The sequence below is a fragment of the Scyliorhinus canicula genome, chromosome 7 (assembly GCF_902713615.1).
Source record: "Scyliorhinus canicula chromosome 7, sScyCan1.1, whole genome shotgun sequence".
Classification (NCBI taxonomy): domain Eukaryota; kingdom Metazoa; phylum Chordata; class Chondrichthyes; order Carcharhiniformes; family Scyliorhinidae; genus Scyliorhinus; species Scyliorhinus canicula.
In genome coordinates, this window is record NC_052152.1 from 176,237,290 (window position 1) to 176,259,239 (window position 21,950).

The following is a 21,950-nucleotide window of genomic DNA, read 5'->3' on the forward strand; positions in this document are numbered from 1 at the left end:
CGGGCTTAACGAAATTCGTTAAGCCCGCGATGCCGGAGTTCACGGCCGCGGCATACTAGCCCCGACCGGGGACCAGAATCGGTTCCCGGTCGGGAAGGGGAGGCTGGCGTCAAACCCGCCCGGTTTTGACGCCAGCCTTACGATTTCTCCCTGTCTGGGAGAATCGCGCCCATAGTCTTTCGGGACTTGTGGGAGGAAACCAGAGTGCCCGTAGGAAACCGAAGCAGACAACGGGAGAACGTGCAGACTCCGCACAGTGACTCAAGCCAGGAATCGGACCTGGGACCCTGCCGCTGAACAGTGCTACCATTGTGCTACTATGTCGCCGATAATAAACTGTCACTGCGATGGCCAGGAATCAAACCCGGGTCAACTGCTTGGAAGGCAGCTATGCTCACCATTATACCACCATTGCTTACTCAGCATTACTTTGGGGTGCTGGTTTACTTGTCCAATGACAATATCACTACGCTACCATCTGGGGAAATTCTGGCTTGGTAGGAAAGTGGTGTGGCAGGAACATTCAATGTTATTGACAAATAAGTCCATAAGCTTGTCCAAATTGTTTTGAGGATAGATGGGGCGAGAGTGGAGTTTGATTCTTTCTTTTTTCAATTAGTTGATGGGATGTGGACTTCATCGGCTGGGCCTGCATTTAATGCCCATCCCCAATTGCCCTTCAGTAGGGGGTGAGGAGCTGCCTTCTTGACTGCTGCATTCCCGAGGTGCAAATACAGCCACACTGCTGTCAGGGAGGGAATTCCAGGATTTGACCTAGCAATAGTGAAGGAATGACAATATATTTCTAAGTCAGGATGGCAAATGACTTGGAGGGGAACCTCCAGGTGGTGGTGTTCCCAGGCATCTGCTGTTCCCGTCCTTCTAGATGGTCCTGGCCATGGCTTTGGAAGGTGCAGCCTAAGGAACCTTGGTGAGTTCCTGCAGTGCATCTTGTATGTTACACATGGCTTCCACTGTTTGTAAGTGGTGGAGGGATTGAACATTTGTGGAAAGGGCAGCAATCAAGCGGGCTGCTTTGTCCTGGATGGTGTTGAGATTCTTGAATGTTGTTGGTGCTACACTCATCGGGAAAGTGGGGAGTATTCCATCATACTCCTGACTTGTGCCTTATAAATGTTGGACAGGCTTTGGGACTCTGGAGGTGGGGATTCCTAGCCTTTGACCTGCTCTGGTAGCCACTGTATTTATATGGTTAGTTCAGTTTCTGGTCAATGGTAACCTCCAGTGGGGGATTCAGCAATGGTAATGTTATTGAATTTCAAAGGGGTGATAGTTAGATGGTCTCTTTTTGGAGATGGACATTGCCTGACACTTGTGTAACGTGGATGTTACTTGCTACTTTTCAGTCAAGCCTGGATCTTGGCCTTTGGACATGTATCTAAGGAGTCGTGAATGGTTCTGAACAATGTGCAGTCTACAACGATCATCACCACTTCTGACCTCATGACGGAAGGAAGGTCATTGATGAAGCAGCTGAAGGTGGTTGTGCCTTGGAAACTACCCAGAGAAACCCCTGCAATGATATTCTGGAGCAGAGATTATTGACATCCAACCAGCACAACCATCTTCCTTTGTGACAGGCATGACTCAAATCAGTAGAGGGTTTTCCCCGATTCCCAAAAACAACAGTTTTGCTACGGCTCCTTGATGCCTTACATGGTCAAGTGGTGCCTTGATGTCAAGGGCAGTCACTTTTAACTCTGGAGTTCAGCTCTTTTGTCCATGCTTGAACCAAGACTGTAATGAGATCAGGAACTGAGTGACCCTATCAGAACCCAGACTGAGCATCTGTAAGTAGGTTATTGCTGAGTTAGTGCTGCTGCTGACCCCTTCCAACACTTTACTGATGACCAAGAGTAGACTGCTGGATCAGCAATTGGCCGGGCTGGATTTGTCCTGTTTTTTGTTTGCAGACATACCTGTGCAGTTTTCCACATTGTCGGGTAGATGCCAGTATTGTAGCTGTACTGGACTGGAACAGCTTGGCTAGGGGCACGGCAGGTCCTAGAGTACGTCTTCAGTGCTGTTGCTGGAATATGGTCAGAGCACACAGCCTTTGCAGTGACCAGTGCTTGTTCTTGATATAAAGTGCAGTGAATTGAATTGGCTGAAGACGGACATCTGTAATGCTGGGAATGTTCAGGACTCCCAGGCCAATTCCCTCTTGACTACGCTCCACTGTGCTGCCACCTCTCCTGTGTCTGCTCTGCCAGTGGGACAGGACATACCCAGGAATGGTGATTGTGCCGAACCTGCCATCTCCCCAGCCAAGCTAGGGCGTTATCTGTAAGGTATGATTCCGTGAGAATACCTATGTCAGACAGTTGCTTGACTAATTTGTGAGACACCCCTCCTAATTTTGGCACATACCACCAGATGTTCATAAGGAGGACATTACAGTGTCGACAGGGTTGGGTTTGACCTTGTTGTTTCAGGTGCCTCGGTCAATGTTGGGTAGTCCATCCGGTTTCATATCCTTTTGAATACAACTGAGTGGCTTGCTAGGCCATTTAAGAGTCAACTACATTTTTGTGGGTCTGGCGTCACATGTAGGCCAGACCAGATAAGCACAATAGGTTTCCTTCCCGAAAGGACATTCATAGTAAAGAAAACCTGCTAGGAGATAGCAACACAATCCAGGATTAGTCTGAGTGGTGAAAAGTCTGAGTGCTTACTGTGGTCCAGCTAGATCCGGATGATTAAAGCAGTTGTTTGCTAGATACATTCAAATATGTATTCCTTGAACCTGTAAGAGTGAAAATGGGCCACACCAGGAGAAACAAGATGCTGGGAAAGAATAAAGCACACCAAAGCATATATTAAGGCATGAGTGAGATGAAATAGATTAACGGCTGGAGAGGTATCATAAAGAATAGAGAGCAAAAGGTGTAAACAACTGGCAGTTTGAAAGTGCAGCTATAAGAGACATATAAATTGAGGGGGCGGAATATAATTTTTCTCCAGGAGCAAATACAAAAGTGAGGTTCAAAGAAGATAGAGTGATACAACAGGTGAAGGTACAAAAAAGTGATCAGGGATACGTCATCCATGGTGCACTTGAAGGGTCACATTAGATGGCATAGTTGAACATGATGATTTATACCTGAAACGCTGAAGCCATATCATTGGTTATCTGAAATTAGTCTGCTTTTAAACTTACCTTCTCTTCCAACGGCATGACAAGGATTCCACCAACTTTAATCAAATTTCTCATGTACTCTTCATGATCCTTCTGAACTCCTGCCCCACAGTAGACTCGGTCGTACTGATGACTATCTGAAGCAATCTCCAGACAATTACCCACCACAAATGATGGCTCGCAGAATTCAAACCTAAGTTTACAAAATCATACGGAAAGTATGAAGAATAGTTTCTTAGTTCTATAATAAAGATTTATTATGGACCACTATAATAAATCAACATTTCTTAGATTCACAAGGTGAAGCTCGTCATGTGCTGATTTGTTGGGACTTCTTTCTATGTTCTATAATTAAAAGGACACCAAAGTAGGGAGCATATATGGGGTGTATAAATGCAGGATACACTGGTCACTTAAAAGTTATAGGGAGTGGGCAGAGGTGTAAAAAACAAAATTCAGCGAAAAAATTTGGAAAAATATTTTTGGAAAAATAACGGAATAAAAATAAATCTAAAATGTAAATTCTGAATGGGAAAAACTGAGATCATAGAGTGTACATACACAAATCTTAAGACTGTCAATGAAGGAAGTCTTATTTAAAGGCAGTGAATGCAAAAAACAAACGCATGATGAAAAATACGTAAACAGATGGGTTTTGCTGCTATAAACTTGATGATTTAGGACACTTATTGGTGCATTTGCCTGGTGTGATTGCATATGGAAAAAGACAGTATGTTCAATAGTCTATAGGGAATTCTTTGATTCCAATCTAGGAATACTGCCGATGTCTGTACAGGCATAACATGAAATACTGTAGAACGAATAATGGATATAAGTTTGCTTGTTCTCAGAATGACCATCACAAAAACAACTCAACATTTTGTAAAAAGCTCACAATTGCTGGCACTGTAAAGTTGAGAATTTATATCATCAATCATAAAAAAGGTAGCAATTGTCCAATGGCCTTTGTGCTTACATATAAATACTATTTATGTTGAGTGCATAAAGATACAAGGAGTTGAGAGGAGGACATGGATGGGCATATTGTGCAAATAACAGGTTACTCCAAGCACAATATGTAATTTCAACTGTAGTCTGCATTTGTGAAATTTTAATTGCTTCAGGCCAAGCAAATTTAGGTTTGATTTTTTTTTGCCTGAATAGGAAAGGCTGTCGGCGCGATTCTCCGCTCCCCAAGCCGGGTGGGAGAATTGCGAGAGGGACGCTCTGGCACCCCCCGCAATTCTCCCACCCCCTCTCGGAGAATCGAAGCTCGCCGTTTTTCCCGGCGACTCGCCGGCCCGGATGGGCCGAGCAGTCTGACGACCCCAACGGGTTCACGACGGCGGCAACCACGCCTGGTCGCTGCCGGCGTGAACATCGCGCGAAAGGTGAGTTTGGGGCCTGTGGGGGGGCGGAGAGGGGATTGAGCACCACGGCCGTGCTCGGGAGGGGACTGGCCCGCGATCGGTGCCCACCGATCGTCGGGCCGACGTCTCCAAGTGATGCACTCTTTCCCCTCCGCCGCCCCGCAAGATCAAGCCGCCACGTCTTGCAGGGCAGCGGAGGGGAAGACGGCAACCGCGCATGCGCAGGTTGGAGCCGGCCAACCCGCGCATGCGCGGCTGACGTCACTTAGGCACTGCCGCCGCGTCATTCTCTGCATTCTGCCTTGACACGTCAAGGCCCGGTAGCCGAGTTACACGAAACACCGCTCCTACCCCCCCCCCCCCCCCCCCCCCCCGGAATAGGGGGTGAAGAGCAGCCTCTGACGCTGTCGTGAAACACTCCGGGTTTCACGACGGCGTCGGCCGTTGTGGAGTATTCCACCCTGTGTTTTCTTTGTCAGCCTCCACTCAAACACAAACATTTAGCTCGAGGTCTAGAGTACTCACTTATCAAAGCTGTCACTTGTCTTGATGAAGTTCTCAAGTTTTTGGTTGGCATATTCCACAACATCAACATGTAGCTCTATTCCATGATTTACTCCAAAGGGGCCTGCAAATAAAGGGTTAATAGTTAATGAAAGTACTGTACCCAGCAGAGGACATCTAATCTGCATTTAAATTTATAATTGCTAAAGTTGAAAGCACTTAATGATATTCTTTCTAAGGTCAAGCTGACTTAATATGCTTTAAAATGTATTCCAAGATACAAGTTATATCAAATGAATAGACAAGCATAGAAAATAAGGTACAAAATTCAACGCACACATGAATTGCATGATTAAAATAATTCCTGTGATAAGTTTTCAAATTAAGAAAATTTACAATTTAAAAACACAATGCAATATGAAAAACTACATACCAGCTATAATACAACCAATTTCAACTTTTAATTGTTTATATTATCATTTTGTTATTTAATCTAACAGCATTTCATATGCATGATAAGCAAAAATCCAAGTGGCACAAAGATTACAGCAAAGATTAACACACAGTACTGGTTATATTAGGTCCAAGTTACATACTGGTTTTAGGCAAGTTCAAATCATCACCATCCCTGTCTTGCATTTACAAAAAAACAGATTTACTTTTGTGATTGTTGGTGCAAAACACCCAAACATCATGCATTACACAGTACCTACAGTCCCAACTTTGACAAAATAGGAATGAAAAATTACCACAGATTTGAAGAATAACTTGTTTTTACATAGCAGCGTTAACATAGTAAAGTTCCCAAGGTGCTTCACAGGAACGTTATCAAACAAAATTTGACTGAGCCACATAATAAAACACTTGGACAGATGACCAGCAGCTTGCTCAATGAGGTCAGATCAAGTCTTAAAGAAGAGTGGAGCACAAGAGGTGTGTGTGTTGGTGGGGGGGTGGGGGGGTGTTTAGGAAGTGAACGCCAGAGTTTAGGGCCAATGTTGGAGGGATTAAAATTGAGGAGGTACAAATAGTTAGAACTGACGGAGCACAGAGATTTGGTATTGCAGGGCTGGAGGTGGTAATGGAGATAAGGAGGGGGAAAAGCCATGGGGGCATTTGAATTATAAGCATGTTGTCACCAGACCAAGCACAAGAGTATTAGATGAACAGGAACTTGTGTGTGTAAGCATTTGAGCAGCAGAGTTTTGAATAAGTTTAAATTGTGCACACGATTTTATACCCTGCATAAAATGTTAATCATAAACTGCTTGTTCCCCTTTAAAGTGTTGTAACAAATTGCACATAGCTTTCAAGGTATGTCACTGTACTTAGTGAAAAACTTCAACAAACTGTAACTGTCTTAACATATTGGCTCACCTAAAATTAAGCCAACCATTGTACTCAAATAGCCAGTGCCACTTCCAAGGTTCAAAAAGGACAATCCCGGTTGTAGGTCCAGTGCTTCCATTACCTCAGAGTAAATGCAGGGTGCAGACAAATGGATATTACCATTTTTCCAAGCCAAGTCTTTATAGGCACTATCTTTGAAAATTTCCAAGTAATAATCAGCGCGATCTATGGCTCGGAAAGCTTGCTCTACCACCTCTGTTCGGATGTAGTGTGCTTCTTTTAGATTGTCAATTAAATCATCATTGTCTTCACCAGCACTCACAGCACCTCCCATCTTTCTCAACTGTTAGAACTGCACATCAAAGTTAAGAAACATGAGATATTATACAAGACAAAGAAGGCAGCACCTCATTATTATTCAATGATACACCATTATATGACTGTTAAGAAATACATTTCTAAAAAGCAATATTCATAAATGTAACTAAATTTAAATTATATTTGCTAATATAGTCTTCAGGTCCCATCAAATTACAGGAAGTTACAATTATATAGACAAAAATCGCTGTGACTTTGTTTCCATTAGGAAGCAGACATGAGGGTTTTACTGTACCATGTGAAACATTCTAACCTGTATATGAATCCTAGTAAAACAGAATGGTGGCAAGCAGGTTGAAATATTTTGCTGTATTCTTACATTATATTATCTGCTATACTAACTTAAAATTCATATTACCAAAATTTACAGTTTATAACGCTCTCATAAGGCAGGCTTTAAACAACCTTCTTTAATAATAATACTCGTTATTATTGTCACAAGTAGGCTTACATTAACATTGCAATTAAGTTACTGTGAAAATTCCCTAGTCTCCACATTCCGGGAGCGTCTGTTCGGGTACACAGAGGGAGAGTTCAGAATGTCCAAATTATCTAACAGCATGTCTTTCAGGATGTGTGGGAGGAAATGGAGCACCCGGAGGAAATCCAAGCAGACACGGGGAGAACGTGCAGACTCCGCACAGTGACCCAAGCGGGAATCAGAACCTGGGACCCTGATGCTGTGAAGCAACAGTGCTAACCACTGTGCTTTGCATATAGTCCTTAAGAGACTGACTATATTTACAGCTGATTGCCAGCAAATTGAAATCTAGAGCCACTAAATGGCTTAAAACTGCACTATTGTGAATGCTGCCGTAGCTGGAAACATATCAGTGTCAAGAAATATCTCAGAATGCTTGCTATTGTTCATAAATAACCCACATACTTTGGATACTGCAATTTGCAAACTATTTAGAATATGTAAACCAGGTTTTTGATTAACGATAGAAATGAAAGCAGTTTTTTTTGGGCACTATCTTTGCGCACTATTTTTCCCTTTAGAGAATAGTGAGAAAGTGGTTGAAGGATTTCCCAGCTGATTATCAGCCTTTTGAACCGCATTATGGATGCTCCTTCCGCCAACAAGTCTTGGCACTGGACTTGAAACTATAGCTTCTTGTCCATGGGTAGGGACTCTACCACTGTGCCACAGACCTCCATTCATGGAAAGCAGTGTAATCTTGAAATGCAAATATTTCCCCTAACTGCTTAATATTCATAAAGTATAAGTGATAGCTGTAAAAATAGATTGATAACCTATGATCTAGCAATAGATCAACTATCAGCACTAGAGAACCCATTGTCACTGACCCACGATTCCCCTCTTACATAACTTCACCAGTAATGCAGTAACTCAGTTTTTTTAAACCACAGAATTTACATAAGCAAGTACCATCTTTTATTTTAATAACTTATGTCCCTCGTCTATTATATTTGTTTTGCTGTTTTGACTGCTACTTACAGCAGCAGATAAAATACTTCAAACTATAATTTCTGCTGCCTAGCAGTCTAACGGACAAGAACACCACTCAATGCAGTAATACTCCATATAAAAACAGAGGATCTTGGGTTCAATTCCCACTATACGCAGAGTCAGCAGGCCTTAAGAAATGGGAGAAAATTAGCCAGGGCTTCAGCTTTTGTTTATTATTCAGAGACCCCCAACTAGAAAGTTGTGGGTGTGTTCAACAGCATCAGGCTAAACTATGATACCTTTCACAGACAAACACCTGCCAATACTTGCTGTTTCATTTCACACCCGAATGTGCTCATGGGACAACACCAGTCAGTTCCCTTGAGGAGAAAGGACAAAATTAAAAATAGAAATGCTGTGGCGACTAAAATAGACATACAGAGGCTAAAGCAGTACTTGTAACTTTTATTTAGATTGTTGCTAGTCAGTCGGTCAGTCGCCATACCAAGCTGGCCGTAGAAGAAAAGCTGTCACAGCACTCTCCTTTCCTCCAGCTTATGTCGGTGACTCTTCCATTCAGATCAGGGTCTTCTAAAACACATTCGTGACGTGTTCCTCATGGTACTTTCCCAACCAAACTCATTCCGTCCACTTGCAAAATTACTGATCTTTAGCCATATGACTGACATTGTCTGCTCAATGCTTTATTGTAAGAATATGGTCTGTTACTTTATCATTTCACTTCAGTATTGGCCACTCAGATTTCCTGGCTTATACCCAACATCTTCCTACAACACATGTCTCGAATCTTTGTTCTGTCACATTGATGCTAAAATACTACAAGTCACATTGTACTATTTCAGCTCATCCATACTCTATTTCTGCCTTATTTCTTGTGTTTATTTTCAACAACCTATCTACACAGGGGCCTGGTTAGTTTAAATATTTAATCTGATCCAGCAACAATGAAAAATAAAGTAACAGCATTCTTGATAAACAAATCAATCCAAAAAGCTTTCAACACAGGATAACTTCCAAGCAAGTAGATGGTCATATTACAAACAACTGAAATATTTACACCCAGTTTCTCTTGTGCCTGCCAAAACATTACAAAAACTGCACAACAGTTTGTAATTAGGACTTGGGAATAACCTGCAAAAAATCACATGAAAGCTCAGTTTCTTCCCACAGTCCAAAGATGTGCAGGTTAAGTGGATTGATCATGATAAATTGCCCCCTACTATCTACCGGTTAGGTGGGGTTACAGCGATGGGTTGAATGGCCTCCTTTTTCACTGCAGGAATTTTAAGTCATGAACAGTGCAATACTCGGCACATGGAATGGAACTTATTAAATTTTAGAAGCATATCAAATCAGTTGGAAGCAAATATTTGAAATGTATGATCTGATTTAAAGGCTGGCTATCTTCTACATTTTAACTGGATATGTAATTTACACTATTATTTATTGTTGGAGTAGAAAACAATTAATGACCCTCTCTGCCCCACCCCCTCTCCCTCCCACAACCATCCCTCAACATCAATGTACCTGAAACGTAAGCAAGTCACCTGGTCCCAGGCCATTGGAGGATATGCAAGAATGGTTCAATCACAATTTTTCTACCTGAACATGCCAATCACCAATCATCCATTTGTATCTGCATCCTCACATTTACACCATAATTAAGATCACATTCACCAAAGCAGTGGGAAGTGTTTAAAGGGTACTAATCTCTCCTACTAAAATAAACCACTGCCAGGTATTTCTACTGAAACTAAATTCCACGCGATTGGCCGGAAAAGTCACCAATAGAAAAGCTTTAATCCGTCAACTGCGAAACTATTCAGTCAGCAACACAAACAAAGGCTTTTATCAAAAACTATATCGCCTTCTGAAGTTACTAGGAATCTTTTAGTTACATGGCTCAAAACCTGGATGACTTTCATTTTCAAACAAAAGGAGCTTTATGGCAGTTTATGAGCAAATTAGGTGGAAACTAACAGGCTTGGATTCTGTTGATTCTGTTTTGCTTAGGTTTGCAACTATTATGCTACACACTCCGGAATGCAGATTTCAGCAACTTTAAAGCCACTCTGACCTCAAAACTGCAGTATCAGATGCAAGCCTCAACATCGTATTTGACTTCCGCCCATAACTCTCTATACAAAGAAACATATGGGCCAGAATAACCTTCAGTGTAACAGTATTAAAGTCACAATTAAATACTTCTTTATATCAGCAGCTAAAACCACATCGCGCGAATGAGAAAATCAAATACTAGAGTCTCTGTAATACTGCTCATTCTTTTTTCTGAAGTGTGTTCTGCTTTTGCCTTTACTTTTTCTTGAACTAGAAAGCTACATGAAAAATCTCCACAGCACTCCGATTCCCAACATTGACATTACATTATACAACACAGGACAGTTAGTCTATCCAGTCAGTCCCAAAGTCAGTACTTTCGAACCATTCACCTCCTGAAATGACAATTAAGTCTCTTTTAAAACGTTCAACACGATGTATGTGCCTTCAGGGACAATGCCACCCTCCACTTTCATCACCATGTGAGGCAAGTGGCTAAGTCTAAATACCTGATACACCTTCTTTCTCCTGAACTTGGCTTCACGATCTACAGTTCTTGGCCGTCTCAAAACATACCACTGAGGCCAATTTACCAATTTCTTTAAGAACTGTTTTAAGTAACCAACCCCAGGTTGGTCAACCTCACCAGCCAGTTCAAGACGCCTACAATCCCACAATCAAGTTTGGTGAATCCCTTTTCTGGACTGTCTTCAACCAGGATATTTTTGGTCTCCGAGGGTACAGTTCGTAAACGATTCTAACCCCATGCTGTTGTTAATGTGATGATGATGATGTTGTTATTGTTGCAGTCAACCCGCTGTTCTCTGTCTGGCCTGCCGGTGGCGCTGCGTCTCGCTTGTCTCGAGCCTGCCGCTATACTCCCTCTCCCCGCCCCCCCGCCTGCGACACAGCCGGGCCGCCGCAACGACATTTCATTCTCTCCCCCCGCCCTCCCCCGAGCCGTCAGGGTTTTAAATCCTCTTTTTGTTTATTGTCACCATCATTTACTCTTCGTGTCGCATCGCGTTTTGCTGAGCAGAGAGCGGGCGCAGGCTCGCCGCTTACCGAGTCGCGCTGTCTGAGCTGTGTTTTTGTCAAACTGCCGTTCGGCACTCCGCTCACTTCACCATGTAAACACTAAGCGGTGACGCTGCCGGAAGTGCGTCAGCCGCATGCAAATAGTATGCAAATGAGGACGGGGGGCTCGCCTGCGCAGTGCGGCCCGGCCAGAAGAGCAGGCTGCTTGATGGGCAATGTGACTGGTTGGACTGTGTGTTTCCTCCTCCTCTGTCTGTCTCACATACAACTCCTCAACCAAACAAAGCTGTCAGACCCAAGCTTATTTCTGACATGTTTCACCCTGTTGAGATAGAAAGCAACTTGCATTGCTTTTCACAACTTTTTATTGAAGGGGCTCTGGGATGTTTACTCATGTTTTAGAACATAGGGCGCGATTCTCCGCTGCCCACGACGGGTCAGAGAATAGCGGGAGGGCCTTCCCGACAATTTTCACGCCCTCCCGCTATTCTCCCCCCCCCCCCCCCCCACGGCCACCCCACGACACGAATCGCTGCTTGCCGTTTTTTACGGCGAACAGCGATTCTCCCCAGGCCGATGGGCCGAGTTCCGAGACCTTTATGGCCGTTTTCACGAACTCGATCACACCTGCTCTCACCGTTCGTGAAAACGGCCGCAAAGTGCCGTCCCGGACAACCAAGGCACCGATTGGCACGGCCGCACCACGGCCGCAGCGGGTCCGATACCCGCGCACTATTTGTTCTTCCGCCGCCCCGCAGGATCAGTCCGCGGGGCAGCTGAGGGGCATGACGGCCTGCGTATGCGCGGGTTTGACGCATCTGTGTGATGATGTCATCCGCGCATGTGCGGCTGACGTCATCGTGCACGTCAGCCGTCGTGCCGCTTGGTGCACGGACTTAGTGATGGTCACTAAGGCCGCGATGCCGTGCTTCACGGGGCCCCGCTGCTAGCCCCGCCTGGGGGGTAGAATCGGGTCCCGGGAGGGTGCCGTGAAAGACGGCCAGTTTCACAGCAGCCTTTACGACTCGCCGCATTTGCGCATCAAGTCTGCACCGACCCACTTAAGTCCTCACTTCCACCCTATCCCCGTAACCCAATGACCCCTCCTAACCTTTGTGGTCACTAAGGGCAATTTATCATGGCCAATCCACCTAACCTGCACGTCTTTGGACTGTGGGAGGAAACTGGAGCACCTGGAGGAAACCCACGCAGACACGGGGAGAATGTGCAGACTCCACACAGACAGTGACCAAATATGACTTGTCAATTATATTTTCTGCAGTTAGGTTAGGTTATATTCAGGGCTCGTTAATATTTGGCAACTGGAGACTTCTGGTGGCGATCGCGAACGGAGCAGCCGCTGCAAAGACGCTCCCGCACATCCACAAAATCGCGGCTTTTTCCAGGGGTTTTCCCGGTGAGTTTTTTTTTAAATTTAAAGGCTCGTGAAATCGGCACTGCCCAGGGGCCAAAGCTCTGTTCCACGGAGCTGAAGAGGGGAGAGAGGAAAAAAAGAGAGAGGAGAGTGGTCCCGGTCAACTGCACAAGGAGGAGGAGTGGAGATCGTTCAGAAACTGCCTGAAAGTCGGAGCACGGGGAGGATAACACAAAAACAAAATAATTTTTTTTTTATTATTCAACCTTTCTTGTTCCTCTCCTGAAAATTAAAAAAAAAACTTTTAAAAAACTTTCAAAAGGGGAAAGAAAATCATTTTTATATATAAAAGGAAATCACCTTTAAAGGGAGGAAAAAACCCTTAGGGGGCTTTTTCTTTGGGGAGGGGAACAAAAATAAATGTATTTTTCGCACCAAAACCCAGGAGGGAGAAAAGAGAAAGGCACATAACAGAAGTATGCCTGCGAACAATAAATCGGGGGGACATCGAGATGAAAGAAGGAGCAGCAGCAAAGGTGAAGGAAAAAAGCAGGAGCTGCGGTCGAGCAGGCAGATGACCCCACGGGGCGAGGTGGAGGTTCAGGCGAACCAGGAAGCGGAAAAGCTGACATGCCGAGCAGCGGAGCAGGAACAGGACGCGGCGACCATCACGCCCCCCCCCCCACCCCCCCCAACCGCACAGGGGGAGGAATGAGGAAGCGTGCTGAAGACAGAAATAAATGCCAGAAAGGAAGAGATAAAACAGAGATAAACGCCATGAGGGAGGCACTCAGGATGGAGCTCCACACAATGATGAAGGAGATGCTGGCGGAGACAACAGACAAAATGCAGCGAACCATTAACGGCCTGGAAAGGAAGGTTACGGCGCAGGGGAAAACGATTCAGGAGTTGGAGACGGCCGCCTCGGACCAGAGTGACAGGATGGTAACTCAGGAAACCGAGGTGAAAAGGCTGGTAATGACCCAGGGGAGCCTAAGGGAAAGTGGAGGACCAGGAAAATAGGTCCAGGAGGCAGAATGTTAAAATAGTGGGTCTGCCAGAGGGGATGGAGTGCAGGGACCCAACAGGCTGTGGTAGTCACCACTGATGTATATATTAGGTGATTTGTGGTAAGGCCCTGTACTACAGGTACAGGGGTAGTTCCCTGCCTGCTGGCTCTGCTCAGTAGGCAGAGTATAAATATGTGTGCTCCCCGTACAGCAGCCATTCCGCCAGCTGCTGTAGGAGGCCACCCATCTTAGTGCATTAAAGCCTCGATTGCATTCAACTCTCGTATTTGTGTAATTGATCGTGCATCAATTCAATACACTAAAGTTTTCAGAAGATGGACCTCCGCATCAAGCTGGATCGCCTGTAGCTTGATCCGCAATCAGGCAACGCCAAAAAGGACTTTGAACATTGGCTAGCCTGTTTCGAAGCTTACATCACGTCTGCACCAGACCCTATTCCGGAAGCTCAGAAGATTCAGATCCTCTACACACGGCTGTGCTCCAAAGTCTTTCTGCTTATCCAGGACGTGCCGACCTATGACGACGCCATGGCGCTACTGAAAGAAAACTACGCTCAGTGGACTAACACGCTTTACGCCAGGCACATCCTCTCCACTCGTTGTCAATTCCCTGGTGAGTCAGTAGAAGATTTCTGGCATGCTCTAATCCCCCAAGTCAGAGACTGTGACTGTCAGGCCATCACGGCCATGGAACACTCGAACTTGCTTATGAGGGACGCTTTTGTTACGGGGATAAGGTCAGATTACATCCGCCAGCGCCTTTTAGAAGGAGCCACGCTCGACCTCGCGGCAACCAAAAAGCTTACGCTCTCACTGACGATTGCCTCGCGCAACATCCAGGCCTACACCCTCGGCGATGCGGCCCCCTGTTACGCATCGTGGACTCCGCAGACGGCCGCCCCGTCGGGGACCCGACTCCGCCAACCCCACGCCTGTGCCGCGCGCCCGCCAACCAACCCCGGGGGCCCCAGATGTTACTTCTGTGGGCAGCCAAAACACCCCCAACAACGCTGCCCGGCCCGGAGCGCGCTATGTACGGCCTGCAGCAAGAAGGGGCACTTCGCTGCGGTGTGCTAGGCCCGCTCAGTCCCGACGCCCCCCCATCGTACGGCCAGTGGCCGCCGCCATCTTCCCCTCCTCAGACCACGCACGGCCAGTGGGCGCTGCCATCCTCCCCTCCTCGGACCACGTGCGGCCCGTGGGCGCCACCATCTTGTTCAACCCCCACCACGTGCAGCCCGTGGGCACCGCCATCTTGTCCTCCCCAGGAGAATCAAGCGCCGCCATCTTGTCTCCCCCACAGGACGTGTGGATCATGTGCGCCGCCATCGTACCAGGACCCATGCCCCCCGGGTACCCCATCATCTGCCACCATCGACGACCAGCCACGTCTCGCCTCGGTCACGATTGACCAGTCTCGCCCACACAACCTAGCAACCGCCTCTACAAACGTGAAATGTAGATCATACAGACCCATTTCACTGCTGAACGTGGATGTGAAAATACTCGCAAAGGTCCTGGCCAAAAGGCTAGAGGGCTGTGTACCAGAGGTGGTCGCAGAGGACCCAGCGGGCTTTGTCAAGGGTAGGCAGCTCACAGCTAACATCAGGCAGCTGCTGAATGTAATAATGACTCCCTCTGGGTTTGAGAACACCAGAGGTGATCGTCTTCCTGGATGCAGAAAAGGCCTTCGACAGAGTCGAATGGAAATATCTCCTCGAGGTACTGGAACAGTTTAGGCTAGGAGCGGGGTTCACCGCCTGGGTGAGACTCCTGTACAACACTCCCAAAGTGAGTGTCCGAACGAACACCACCAGCACTGAATACTTCCAGCTACAGAGAAGAACAAGACAGGGCTGCCCCCTGTCCCCACTCTTGTTCGCGCTAGCGATCGTACCCCTGGCGATAGCCCTGTGGGACCCGAAAAGCTGGAAGAGATTCCGGGGAGGAGACAGAGAGCAGAGTCTCACTCTATGCAGATGACCTGCTCCTCTATAGCTCTAAGCCACAGGAGGGACTGAAGGCAATACTGCAAATACTGAAAGAGTTTGGAACCTTTTTGGGCTACAAACTTAACCTAGGCAAAAGCGAGGCATTCCCAGTCAACCCAAATGGCGGAGGGAGAGAGCTGAAGGAGCTCCCGTTCAAAACAGCCCAGAACAGATTCTGCTACCTGGGGATCCAGATAACCAGAGACTAGACACAGATCCACAAGTGGAATCTGACCAGCCTGGTGGAGGAAGTAAGAAAGGACCTTCAAAGGTGGGGCTCACTCCCACTCTCTCTGGCGGGGAGAGTGCAGACGATCAAGATGAATGTACTGTCAAGGTTCCTCTTCCTGTTTAGATCCATTCCGATCTTCATCCCCAAGGCCTTTTTCCAAAACGTAGACAGTCTAACCATGGCGTTTGTGTGGGGGGGAAGAACCCAAGAATTCCCAAACAGACACTGCAAGGAAGGAAAATCAAAGGGGGCTTGGCCTTACCAAACCTACAATACTACCACTGGGCAGCAACGGCAGAAAAAGTGAGGGGATAGGTACAAGAACCCGACACAGATTGGGTACAAATGGAGGAGGCATCTGTAAAGGAACGACCCTCTGGGCCCTGGCCACAGCAGCACTCCCATCCTCCTCAACAAGATACACAACGAGCCCAGTGGTAGCGGCGACGGTGATAACATGGACCCAGTTGAGACAGCACTTCAGGATAACCAAAATGTCCCCTATGGCCCCCCTCTGCAGCAATCACAGATTTCCCCCCAGCCATGCTGGATACCACCTTCAAAAGACGGAGGCGGGACAAGGGTACACTGACGGTCGGGGACATCTACGTAGGGCACAGACTAGTGCCACTAGGCGAACTGACGAGGAAGTGGAGGTGAGCAAAAGGACAGGAAATGAGACACTTCCAAATAAAACACTTCCTCCGCAAAGAGACAGTGGGGTACCCCGGGGCTCCAGAAACCACACTACTAGAGGACCTGATAGGCACAAGCAATGAGAAGGGGGGGCTTTGTGGGAAAATATACGGACGGCTAGTGGACAGAGCCCGGACTCCCCTGGACGAGACCAGACAAAAATGGGCGGACGAACTGGGGATAGAGGTAGGATGGGGACTCTGGAGTGAAGTACTGAGCAGAGTGAACTCCACCTCCTCCTGTGCAAGGCTAAGCCTAATGCAGCTCAAAGTGGGGCACAGAGCGCACCTGACCGGAACCCGAATGAGCAGGTTCTTCCCGGAGGTGGAGGGCAAATGTGAACGGTGCCAGAGGGGTCCGGCCAACCACACCCACATGTTTTGGGCTTGCCCCAAGCTTGCTGGGTTCTGGACAGCCTTCTCTGAGGCAATGTCCAAGGTTGCAGGGGTGAGGGTGAAGCCATGCCCAATAGTGGCAATCTTCGGGGTATCGGAGCAGCCACATGGGGGAAGGTGGCCAACGCCTTTGCTTTCGCTTCCCTAATCGCATGCCAGAGAATCCTTCTCAGCTGGCAATCGGCGGCAGCACTTGCAGCTGCAGACTGGCTCGGTGACCTCTCGGAATCTCTCCACCTGGAGAAGATTAAGTACGCCACCCGAGGGTCAGAGGAAGGCTTCCTGGATACTTGGGGGCAGTTTGTCGGTCTGTTCCAAAACCTGTACAAGGCTAGCAACAAGGAGTAACCTAATAAGAATTTTGTAAAAGCACCCAAGATAGATGAGGTACCAAAATACTGCGCAACCCGGGGGGGGGGGGGGGGGGGGGGGGGGGGGTAGGGAGAGAGGCAGAAGGAAGGCGGGGAAACCACGAGAGATGATTCCATTCTGGCCAGAAAATAAAAGCACAGCCGAAGCTAAGGTGGGGGGGGGGGGGGGGGGGGGAGACAACAGGGAAGGGGGAGGAACCATAGACCCAGAGGGCAATGAAATGCACATAGGGTCAGCTAAATGAAGAACAAACTAAACCTCTGTATAATAAAGGAAATTAGCGCGGGCGAGAAAAATGTGATGTGTATATATACAACTGTTTATAAATATGGGAAATGCCAATTAAACGATTTTAAAAATATATATATTTGGCAACTGAATATATGGTGCTAATTACATGATTTTCTAGGATTCTTTTTAAGTGGTGTTTTTATGGCACTGGTTATCTCATTTATTAACATTGCATTTACAAGCTTCTGGTGCGTTTGTATCATTGATATGTTCATACAAATCTAAATGCAAATTACCCAGATTATGGTCTCTCCCTTATAAAAACAGTGAAGGACGTATAAATTCATAATAACCTGCACTGTATGTTCTGTGTTGTTCTATGTTCTAACCACATGTTTTGGTGAATATGCAAGTCGGTATGTGATAGAAATTGTCTGCCACAAATATCCGTGACATTCCTGGTGAGTTCTCCCTTTGATCCCTCTGACATTGCTGCTCCCAGATCCTGCACACATACCGGCACAAGTCCTTCAAAGTTTCTTTAATTTCAGCCACCATTGTCATCTACCGGGTGCCAGGAATTTCCTGCAATCCTTCAAGTGAATCTTCAGTGTGCCCTCGTTATCAGTCCCACTTTCTTTTTCTATCTACTAGTTAACCAGTAGGATGACACGCAAATTTGTGAAGCGGTCCATATTTTTTTTGGGGGGGGGGGGTGGTGGTTAGCTACGTTGGCTGGATGGTTGGTTCGTGATGCAGAGCGGCACGGGGTCAATTCCCACAGTGGCTGAGGTTATTCATGAAGGCCTCACCTCAACCTTGCCCAATATGCGTATTCCAGCACTACATTGTGATCTTGTCCTGTCATGTGTGGCATGGTAGCACAGTGGTTAGCACTGCTGCTTCACTGCCAGGGACCCATGTTTAATTCCTGGCTTGGGCCACTGTCTGTGCAGAGTCTGCACGTTCTCCCTGTGTTTGCGTGGGTTTCCTCCGGGTGCTTTGGTGTCCTCCCACAAGTCCCAAAAGACATGCTTGTTAGGTGAATTGGATAATCTCAATTCTCCCTCAGTGTACCCGGAGTGTGGTGACCAGGGAATGTTCACAGTAACTTCATTGCAGTGTCATGTAAGCCTACTCGTGAAGCTAATAAAGATTATTCTAATGCAAATTAAGGTAAGAAGATGTCCAATAAAACCTTGCTAGCTGTGGAGTATGCTTGTACAAAAGTGTCCATGTTAAGTAAAAGCAACTTCATAGTAAACCTTCAGTTCAGTGGCAAACAAAGAAGGGAGAGAATTTACAGGCCCTTGTGCTTCTCTTGTTTCCAGGCCACCTATTTCCACACACACACACACACACACACACACACACCCCCCCCCCCCCCCCCCCCCCCCCCCCCCCGCCCCCGGTCACTTCACATCCCTTGAGCTCTCAGAATTGGGAACCATAGTCACAATAGGTTAACCTGTTTAAACCACAGGTTTAGAAAAACGTATTGGATTTCTTGCTCTATGCCTTTATACATTAAGCCTATTGAAAGCTCAAGTTTCAGCATAAGAAATTTTACAATCATGGCTATGTTAGCCAATTGCACACAAATTTGGCCATTCATATTATGCAACCTACATATTATGGATCCTACAGCATGACCTGGACAGGTTGGGCGAGTGGGCAAATCAATGGCGGCAGATGCAGTATATTTTGGATAAGTGTGAGGTTATTCACTTCGAAAGCAAAAATAGGAAGGCAGATTACAATCTGAATGGTTGTAAATTGGGAGAGGGGAGTGTGCAGCGGGACCTGGGTGTCCTTGCGCACCAGTTGCTGAAGGTAAGCATGCAGGTGCAGCAGACGGTAAAGAAGGCCAATGGTATGTTGGCCTTCATTACAAGAGGTTTTGAGTACAGAAGCAGGGATGTGTTGCTGTAATTATACAGGGCCTTGGTGAGGCCACACCTAGAATATTGTGTACAGTTTTGTTCTCCTTTTCTGAGCAAGGATGTTCTTGCTCTTGAGGGAGTGCAGCAAAGGTTTACCAGACTGATTCCAGGGATAGCGGGACTGTCATATGAGGAGAGATTGACTAGGTTAGGATTGTTCTCGCTGGAGTTCAGAAGAACAAGGGGGAATCCCATAGAGACGTATAAAATTCTAACAGGACTAGACAGGGTAGATGTTCCCAATGATGGGTGTGCGCAGAATTAGGGGTCACAGCCTAAGGATTCAGGGTAAACCATTTCGGACAGAGATGAGACATTTCTTCACCCAAAGACTGGTGAGTCTGTGGAATTCATTACCACAGGCAGTAGTTGATGCTAAAACATTGAATATATTCAAGAGGCGGCTATATCTAGCACTTAGGGAGAATGGAATCAAAGACTATGGGGGAAAACAGGTTAGGCTATTGAGTTGAATGATGAACCATGATCATGATAAATGGCGGAGCAGGCTTGAAGGGCCAAAATGCCTCCTCCTGCTCCTATCTTCTATGTATCTATGTAACCAATTTCCGCTTCTTTGAACCGGGCCCTATGCAACATCTGGACAGCAACATCCAAAAGACTGGAGCCTCACAAGCACCTCCAACAACTGTCCAATGTATAAACGAGAATATCTTGAACTCAGAGTGACATATTCTATTGATGCATGACTTCTGGTTTCACTTCCAAATTTAAAAATCGCAAACTCTTTAATAAATTAGCACCAACCAATTCACTTGCAATAATGTAGTATTCCTATTCACACACATGGGCTTCACAGCGGTTAGAACAGTTGCCTCACAGCGGCAGGGTACCAGGTTCAATTCCCACTTGGCTCACGGTGCAGAATCTGCACGTTCTCTCCACGTCTGCGTGAGTTTCCTCCGGGTGCTCCGGTTTCCTCCCACAAGTCCCGAAATATGTGCTTGTTAGGTGAATTGGACATTCTGAATTTTCCCTCAATATATCCGCACAGGCGCAGGATTGTGGCAACTAGGGGATTTTCACAGTCACTTCATTGCAGTGTTAATGTGAGCCTACTTGTGACAATAATAAAGATTATTAAGAGAAGCACGGTGGTGCAGTGGTTAGCACTGCTGCCTCACAGCACTGAGGTCCCAGGTTCGATCCCGGCTCTGGGTCACTGTCCATGTGGAATTTGTACATTCTCCCCGTGTTTGCGTGGGTTTTGCCCCCCAAACCAAAGATGTGCAAGTAGGTGGATTGGTCACGCTAAACTGGCCCTTAATTGGAAAAAATGAATTGGATACTCTAGATTTATTTAAAAAAATAAAGATTATTAACAGACAAATTAAACTTTCCATTGAGTGAAACATAATTTCCCATTTTATTTATTTATTTGAAAGTATTTTCATTCAAATGTTTGATACTTTAACATTTTAAAACACACAACATAGCAAAGAAAAACAACAAACATCCAACACCCCTCCAGTAACCTCAACCAATCACCCTTCTTTGCCCCTCCCACCCCATCCCTTAACGGCTGACGGTAACCAGCTCCTTGAAATGTTGTACAAACCAACCACATCTCTTGTGGAACCCCTCACTTGCCCCCCTCAAAGCAAATTTCACCTTTTCCACAAACAAAAACTCCATTAGATCCCCCACCCACACCGAGGCACAGGGTAGAGCGACAGATCTCCACCCCAACAAGACCCGCCTGCGAGCGATCAGCAAGGTGAAAGCTAAAACATCTGCCTCCGTTCCCGTCTGCAGCTCCGGCAAGTCCAACATCCCAAATATGGCACCCATGGAAGACCAGCGACATGGTGATTAAAAACCTCCAAAATCTCTCCAACTTAGGGCAGGAGCAGGACATACGCGTGTGATTGGCCGAGTCCCTCCCACACTGCTCAAGAGTATCCTCCATGCCTTCAAACAATCAGCATCCTCAACTTCCATCAGGTGCGCTCTATGTACTACCTTTAGATGTTTCAACCCCAGTCTCGCGCATGAGGTTGAGGCATTCCTCCGCAGCACCTCATACCACAACCCCACCTCCAGCACCATCCCCAGCTCCTCCTCCCACTTGGCTTTAACCCCCTCCTGAGATGCCATATCGTCCTCCAAAATCCTCCCATTGATCGCCAAGATGACCCCCTCCTCCAGCCCCATCACCGACAGCACCCCTTCCAACAACGAGGAGGGTGGTGACAAATGGTCAGCATGGAGCAAATAAGGGAGCAAAATAGCGCAGATGCTGAAAATCTGAAATGTAAAGAGAAAATGCTGTAAATATTCTGCAGCCAGGAATCCTCGGAGCAGGTCTTGGACCAGCAGAGTTTAAGAATGAGAGGGAGGAGGTGGATTGGTCACGCTAAATTGGCCCTTA

General features: G+C 46.6%; 1 protein-coding gene across 4 annotated transcripts in view; it reads right to left on the reverse strand.

Moving 5' to 3' along the window:
- The window catches only part of LOC119969574 (protein-L-isoaspartate O-methyltransferase domain-containing protein 2-like), a 35,692-nt gene extending 24,254 nt beyond the window's left edge, over window positions 1-11,438 (reverse strand). The window contains exons 1-5 of one of the 4 annotated variants that reach the window (XM_038803362.1): window positions 11,321-11,407; window positions 8,476-8,556; window positions 6,412-6,736; window positions 5,056-5,158; window positions 3,182-3,353 (exon numbers count right to left, since the gene is read on the reverse strand). In XM_038803362.1, coding sequence (XP_038659290.1) covers window positions 3,182-3,353; window positions 5,056-5,158; window positions 6,412-6,718 — 582 coding nt within the window. In that variant the 5' untranslated portion in view covers window positions 6,719-6,736; window positions 8,476-8,556; window positions 11,321-11,407. Of the gene's footprint in view, window positions 1-3,181; window positions 3,354-5,055; window positions 5,159-6,411; window positions 6,737-8,475; window positions 8,557-10,901; window positions 11,087-11,320 lie in introns of those variants that run through there. The other 3 variants (XM_038803363.1, XM_038803361.1, XM_038803364.1) reach the window with 3 other exon arrangements.
- Between the last annotated feature and the right edge of the window lie 10,512 nt (window positions 11,439-21,950).